This window comes from Quercus robur, chromosome 10 (assembly GCF_932294415.1).
Source record: "Quercus robur chromosome 10, dhQueRobu3.1, whole genome shotgun sequence".
Classification (NCBI taxonomy): domain Eukaryota; kingdom Viridiplantae; phylum Streptophyta; class Magnoliopsida; order Fagales; family Fagaceae; genus Quercus; species Quercus robur.
In genome coordinates, this window is record NC_065543.1 from 40,656,825 (window position 1) to 40,664,710 (window position 7,886).

Here is a 7,886-nt window from a genome sequence, read left to right on the forward strand (position 1 = left end):
AGAGCAATCAATTATCCATAATTTAATATTTTTCAATCCAAAAAAAGAAAAAAAAAATCCATAATTAAACTAAGCTCAAAAAAATACAATTATACAACAACTTCAAGGTAAAGACCACGACCCACTGTATCAAGAAAAAGACCACAACCCACGAAAACGCGTGGCAGATTCTATGACGTCCGTTACTATCTGTGAAACACATGATAACAACACAACACACAAAACCGTAATTTGACACCTTTCGCTTTGGACGAACGTTACCGACCCTATAAAAAAAAAACAATAACCACACCAGCCTCGTATAAATCCGAACCTAAAACAAACAACAACCTCAGCTCCGACCTCCTCCTCGTATAAAAACAAAACCCAAAAACTCTCTTTCTCTGTCTGTCATTTTGTAATTTTCCAAAGTGAACGGTTGGAGAGAGAGAGAGAGAGAGACAGAGAGTTTGGACTTTTTCTAAGGAACGCTGAAAATTCAAAGTCTTTTCGAGGAAATAATCAATCTACAGGTACTTTCTCTCAGCTTTGTCCCTTTTTTCCTTTCTTTTCCTTTTTATCAATTTGCATTTGGGTCTCTCCGTGTGTGTGTGTTTGTTTGTTTGTGTTGTTATTGATTTAGCTTTGGGGTTATTGAAAAGATCCTAAATTTGTTGAAGTTTCGTTTGTGATTGGTGGTGATCTTAGGGTTTCGTGTTGAATCGTTCTGGTAATTTGTTGATCCTAATTTTATGTTTTTGTTATTGGGGTTTTGGGGGTTTTGAGGAAAAAGATTGGGGATTTGGGTTGGGGTAAGGCAACCCTTTTGTTTGGTTACTGAGAAAACAGAGGAAAAAGTAAATAATTTGGTTGTTAATTGAAATTGGGTTTTACTGGGTGAAATTGTATTTTTCCTGCATTTCTGATCAGCCAAACAGAGAGCTGAAATGGGTTGTCTTTGTAGGAAATTTGAAGCTATTCATATAGAAATGTTTTATTTATTGGTTTTAGTTTATCATTATGTTGCTGGAAATAGGCTTTTCTCTTTCGTGGGGAAAGGAAAAAGAACAAGAACAAGAACAAAAAAAAGTTGGAATCTTATGATTCCAGACTGCAGCTTTCAATTCAACCTGTTTCAAATTTCAAAATTTTATTTTCACGCTAGCTGAAGAAACTGAGAAAAGTAGAAGGGAAATGGACGTTTTGAATGTGATGCTTTATGTTTCTATATGGAGTAATGAAACCATCATGGAGATATTTTTTTGAATTTTTTTACTTTTAGCTGTAAACTTGTGAATACATTTAATTATTACTCAGCAGAAAAATATATTTGAATAACATCAAATATTACTTATATTTTGGCAAATGACAACCTTGGAGCTTAAATTTATCTGTGGTTATGTTATGCAGTCTTAGGGGCTTTGGTTTGAGTTAGAATGGGTGAGCACCTGGTTTTGTGTGTTGATCGCCTCATTACACCTGAAAGTTTGCAATCACTGCAAGTGGCTGAAGCAGCGCCAGGATCTTCTGGAGAGAGTTCTGGCTCACATCCTGCTGATCCACCCACTTGTTCCATTGATGTTGAGGGGGTTGAGGAACATGGGATGTCTGAAGAAGAACCACTGATTCAGACAGTGGAATGTCGCATTTGCCAAGAGGAGGATAGCATTAAGAATTTGGAGATCCCTTGTGCTTGCAATGGTAGTTTGAAGGTATTTTTTTTTAATACAATGCGTTCCTTTCTGAATTTGAAATCTTTAAAATATTAAAGGGTTCTGTTTCCTCATGCCTCTTGCTTATTTTGGAATTTGAAATTTGTTTTAAAGGGAATATTCCAATTTCCATCAACACTTGCTTATGGTTCCACATGGAGTAGGTTATCACTTTATATTATTTGTTACATAGTATTTCGTTGTTTGCTTTTTGATCATTTATGCTTGAATCAATTCCTTGGGATTTAAGTACTAGCATGGAGTGTGGGTAATTGTTTTTTGTTCATATTCTGAGGAATGTGTTTGTTCATCAATTCCCTTTAGCCAATCCAATTGGTTGGGCACTGGTCTCATGTAATTGAATCAAAAGGTGGGCTATACAATTGGGTAGCCTTTCCTCTTTGAACGCAAGATCTCTCCCTCATTAGAGAAGGACAGGTACTACTACTACTAACATTTGGCTACAAGGCCTAGTGATCGCTATTCATATTTTTTCTATATGAAAACACAACCTTTATGCTAATGACATATTGCTCTAATAAAGCTCGATAGTAGTATTGGGCCATGCATTCATCAACCCAAAGTGGTATGTGTCATGCATATATCAGCACAGAGATGGTTACCTTAGATGTAGTTGACATGTTAAAAACTTATTCCCCAAACACGATATTTAAATATGAAGCTCTGTTCCTTTTTTGTTTTTTTTTTTGTTCTTGTTTTAATTCCAGTGTTTGATTGTTATCATTTATTATTTGATCACAAAAACTAACAGCCTATCCCCTCCCCTCGCCTTTTTATACAGTTTGCTCATAGGAAGTGTGTTCAGCGATGGTGCAATGAGAAGGGAGATATTACTTGTGAGATATGCCATCAGGTAAGCCCCTACATTCTTAGCGTCTGGAACTGTTGCTCTCTTCATCTCTGTTTGGTAAATATTCTAAATGGATGATCTCTCTATGTTGGATTAACAATGTTTTGAGACTTGCACATATTCATGGAAATAAACAACTTGTTTATTTTCAGAAACTGACCAGGGTGATAGTTTTCTATTTCCCCAGTGATTTGCGAGTCACGAAATACATTGTTGTATCATGAACAGTGATATCTGATGTTTCACAGGTAGTTTGAGAGGACTTGATTCCTTCTTATATATTTTATTTTAGTATTGAAGGGATTTTTTAAAATCTTTTTTTTAATTTTTTTTTTTATAAATGTGATTTGCAATTAAGCACTGCAAAGTCTTGAATGTTTTAAGTGCATTTTGCACAAATATGGATAAGGGTGGGTACTTTAAATAGCATGGTCTCCTATTTGAGTATAATATTTGTGTGTATTTGCTCGAAATGCTTATGACCATATGCTTTTCGTAATCTAGTTCCATTTATGAGTTGAGAAGTCAAATTAGTTTATCAACTTTCACAGAAAAATTCTATCTTTGCAGCCTTATGAACCTGGTTATACTGCCCCACCTCCTCACTCTGAAGATACTACAATTGATATAAGGCAAGTTTGAATTCTGTCCCCTATGCTTACTACTCTTATTGACAAATTATTTGGTTTGCTTGATGCAGGGATGAACTTAATAGACAACCACACCACACACACATATATATATATATATTATGTGTGTGTGCCTATATACTCATACATTTATATATACTTACTTGTACAGATGGGTAGATATATTCCAACCCCCCCACACCCCCCCACAACCCCCCCCCAAAAAAAAAAAAAAAAAAACCCCCACAAAGCACACACACACACTCCCTCCTGTCCGCAAATAAATATTCTGTAGTTCTTTTCATTGTGGTCACTATAAATGGACTTGTATCTTACATGTTCATATTCTCTTTTGTTTCATGGATGTGTCTCATAGTGAGGGTTGGACGATTTCTGGTACCCCATTGGATCTGCGTGACCCTCGACTGTTGGCAATGGCAGCAGCAGAAAGACATCTTTTGGAGGCTGAGTATGATGACTACGCTGATACTAATGCCAGTGGAGCTGCATTTTGCCGCTCCGCTGCTCTAATTGTAAGCCATAAAAACCACTTCTTAAATTGAATCTAAATGTTAAGGTTGTATAGGAATCAAAGTCTTGGTGACATCTCTCCTACTTGAGAACTTATCTTGTTGATATATCAGAAGATTAACAAGACTTGACACCTGCATAATTTATGGGACTTACAAAAATATGTTCCTACTGGCTTGTTTAGTTTTATTCTTTCACTCCTTCAACTTCCCTGCCACCTGTGTTGGTAAAAGTGTCAAACACACATGCCCTCTTGGAGCCTAGGCGCAAAACTCAAAACACAAGCACGTGCTTGATTGAAGTGAAGCACAATGTTTTCAAATATAATATAATATATCCTTTAACAAAAACATACATAACATATAAATTTAAAAAAAAAAAAAATTAAAATCAAAAGAGTAATATATTTTGCTTATTAACTAACATAAATAGTGACTTGGACAATGTTTGTAAGTTCAATTTTTACTTGAGTTATTTTATTTTCTTAAAATTTTAATATAGTAAATTTGAAACCAGTTATTAATGGATAATATGATAGCAACCTAGTCATAAAAAGTTTAAACAAATTTTTTTTAATAATTCGCTTGTACTTTATGATCAAGTGAAAGTATATGGTTCAATAAAAATATATAAAAAAATCTAGGATCAAGAGCACAAGAATAGTTAATTATCCTTATCCATGTCTCTTGATATGTGAACAAAAAATTAGTTGTGTACTACATTATCTTTATTTATGTCCCTTATTTATGTCATTATTCATGTCTCTTGATATGTAAACATTATTGTCATGTTGAATTTTATGAACAGTATTGAATTGTGATTCTCATTCTAGCTTGGTGGTGATTCCAAGTATCCTTATGTGGTGAAGCCTAAGATTTTAGGCAGATACTACATGGTGAAGCCTAGGATTTGTCCTGTTTTTCTTTTCTTTTTCCTTATTTCTACTTCTCAGTTCTCACCCTTTGTCCTGCATCAGTTGGTCAACTTGACAGCATTTAGACCTTATTGTACTTTGTCTGATATGGGCTTTCTCATAGGCAACACTTTGTATGCACTTGTTCTCAATTGGAAAAGGAAAATTTATTTTTTGGTTCTCTATGGACCCTTCTCACTTAGAGTAGTATCAATTCAACGTTACTATGGTTTAAATATTTTTTTCTTGTTTCTTGTCAGTTAATGGCCCTTCTGCTGTTAAGACATGCCCTATCTCTTACCAATGCTGAAGGGGACGATGATGCTTCCACTTTTTTCTCTGTAAGTAGGATATCGGTGTTTCAATTTCTATGAAAAAATTCACATTGTTACACTGTTTGAATAAATTGTTAATGCTCAACAGCTTTTCTTACTACGGGCTGCTGGTTTTCTTCTCCCATGTTACATTATGGCCTGGGCCATCAGTATATTGCAGCGTCGAAGACAAAGACAGGTTAGCATTCAGTTCTGCTGTCTTGAATATATTTTTCAATTTGTGGCAAATAGTAGCAATGAGGTTGATTATGCAAGGAAATCAATTGGAATTAGGCATGCTTCTCATCCACTGAAAAACTTGTTGGGGTTGTTCTTTGATCAACTTTTTTGATCATTTAAGAGAAGTTTCCCACTTAATATAATTGGACTTAAAAACTGTTGAATTATGGCTGGCTACAATCTTTGGAGGGGAATTTTTGCAGGGAAATGATGTCTATTCAACAAATGGGGTTTTCTTGAATGTAATTTTCTTGCTTCCTTTTCATAATCAAAATCTCTCTCTCTCATTTTCAGTGCATTTGCCTCTCAAATAACAGATGTTCACGTCCAAATCCTGTCATTTTTGTATTACATACTTGAGAGTTTCTGGCTTGTTTATTTGTTAATGCTTTAATTTTAAAATTACTGTAAATTACTTTTCTTAATACTATTTTATTAATTTGTTTATACATTTTTATATTGGGTCAGGAAGCTGCAGCACTAGCAGCAACTGAAGTTGCATTTATGCTGCAAGCTGGACAACGTCGGGCCTTGCAGTTCACCATAGCACCAGGACCTGCAGTGACCCCCCATCAGGAACCACTTCAATGATATGTCATTGATAATTGTGTTAAGATTCTGCATTGGTGAAGCAGAAAACTTGGAATTGGAAATTTGAGCGTGCTGTTTAATTTGCTACTGGCAGAGTGAGAAAATTGGAGGGTTATGTTTTACTTTTCTGTGAAGTTGTATCTTTAATAGGGTCTTCTATGACCCTTTCTCATATTTTTAATTTAAAATTTTTCCTTTGAATCTCCTCCCATTTCTCTCATTATGTTTGTACATATAACTCGGATCTTACTGCAGCAACAGTTATGCTACTTGGGAAAACTTGTCTTATTAGAGCTGTTTCCACATATTATCATAAATGCAAACAATCCTGAATGCTAGAATTTATGTTGTAAACATGTGAAAACTTCTTGAAGAAGTTTTTTTACCAGCAAAGCAGCACTGCATCTACAGTTCTATACAATCTATAATAATAGATGTTCTATAATAAATTTTGCAAAGTTCCTATAATAAATTTTGCACCATGTTAGTGACATCCTTTCCTATCTTTTTGTCTTTTACAATTTTCACCTTGTTCAACCTTTCATCTCTTTCAATAGTTGCCTTCTTTTTTTTTGATTGGAATTGTTGCCTTCTTAGTTCAACCTTTTATCTCCTTAAACATTTGTCTACTTAAATTTTCCATTTCATTGCATTCCTCTATTGCATTTTGAAATTTTCTTCTTTCTATCTTCTTAAATTCTACTCGTTCACTTTATTAAACCTTTCATCTCCTTCAACCTCTCTTCTATCTTATTTTTTATCAAATAAATTTCATATTACATCCTTTCAACTTGCTCTCTCGCTCATTAAATTTGTCAACAACAAAAGAAAAAAAAAGGTCAAGACTATTTCTTTGATTTTGTTTATCTTTTGGTGGATATTTTTATAATTTGTATTGCCTTTTTTTTTTTTTTTTAAATAAATTTTTATTATAGTTCATTTAATTGCCACATAACATTTCCTTCTCTTTTTGGCAAATCTGTTTTGGATTATACATTTAGGTTTTTGGGTGTTTCAATTCTTGATCGAAAGTTGTCTTTTTTTGTTTTTTTCTCACTTCATTTTGGTTTGATTTGAGTTTGGATTAATAATTAGTTGTTTTGGAAGTGAGAATTTGAGTTTTTTTTTATAATCTTTTTGGGTGGAAATATTGTAGTTTTTGTGGAGAAAGTACATTATTTTGAAAGTATTTTATAGTTGCACATATCCAAACAAAAAAAAAAAAAAAAAAAGGACAGTCAAATGAAAATAATTGGATAGGTGGCATATTTAGCTTTTGCAATCGGATTTTTAAAACTGATTTTGCTAATATTTGTTTATTTGATAATCTTTTTGGGTGGACAAAAATTTTGCAATTTTGTTTATATTTTTTTATTTAATACTCTTAAATATGAGATTTTACAAATAATTTTTTGTCGTTGAGATTTTACTAATGTTTTGAAACCTAAAATAAAATATTTTTATTACAAAAATATTTTGTTACAATGATTAATTTAAATATATGATCTAGCAACTATTTAAAAAATATATTATATATTAGATCCCATTAGATAATAATTACATATTATTGCTCAATGCTTTGAGCTTAGTTTCTATTATGGGTAAAATTCATGTAAAATTGTAAATTATTTAGGTATTGTACCAAATAAATTCAGTCATGTATCTTTGGAAGCAGCATTGACCAAAAAGCCGATAAGCCACATGGTTGTGCTACATTGACCATTAACTTGGTTGAATGTAAATAGAGAACTAAGTCATATGATTGAATTTAAGTGAGGAATGTAATGTATAGCACCTAAGTAAATATACTCAAGTTTTGTTTTTATATTATATTCACTAATGACCTTTATGCTTTTAAATAAGCTTGAGGTAAACATGCCATCATTAGCATAATTTAACCAGTATATATATGTTCCTCTCACATAAGAGAAAATCTTATATGCGCTGGTCTCATGAGACCAATATCTCACTAATCGGCGTAAGAGACACTATCTCTTCACATAGAGATGAATTCTATGCTTGTGAGGTCCATCTCCATGTGAGAGAGAGGGGTGTTACATTATACCCCTTACACAAATATTTTTTTTTCCATGCCATAGGCAAGAC

General features: G+C 33.2%; 1 protein-coding gene across 2 annotated transcripts; it reads left to right on the forward strand.

Moving 5' to 3' along the window:
* The first annotated feature begins 310 nt into the window (after positions 1–310).
* LOC126701727 (uncharacterized) lies at positions 311–6,121 on the forward strand. Of its 2 annotated transcripts, none has more exons than XM_050400064.1 (8): positions 311–512; positions 1,390–1,691; positions 2,494–2,565; positions 3,133–3,198; positions 3,572–3,724; positions 4,896–4,976; positions 5,059–5,148; positions 5,658–6,121. In XM_050400064.1, exons 2-8 carry the CDS (start codon positions 1,416–1,418, stop codon positions 5,778–5,780), a joined length of 861 nt encoding a protein of 286 aa, XP_050256021.1. In that variant the 5' UTR covers positions 311–512; positions 1,390–1,415; the 3' UTR covers positions 5,781–6,121. The 2 variants fall into 2 exon arrangements, with proteins under 2 accessions (XP_050256021.1, XP_050256022.1); XM_050400065.1 differs by lacking the exon at positions 311–512 and adding an exon at positions 542–709.
* Positions 6,122–7,886: the final 1,765 nt, after the last annotated feature.

Bases quoted from the DNA above. Each gene is read 5' to 3' on its own strand.
- LOC126701727 (XM_050400064.1), top strand. From the start codon at position 1,416: ATGGGTGAGCACCTGGTTTTGTGTGTTGATCGCCTCATTACACCTGAA. The intron at 2,566-3,132 runs GTAAGCCCCTAC...CTATCTTTGCAG, and splicing joins CTTGTGAGATATGCCATCAG to CCTTATGAACCTGGTTATAC. The intron at 5,149-5,657 runs GTTAGCATTCAG...ATATTGGGTCAG, and splicing joins AGCGTCGAAGACAAAGACAG to GAAGCTGCAGCACTAGCAGC.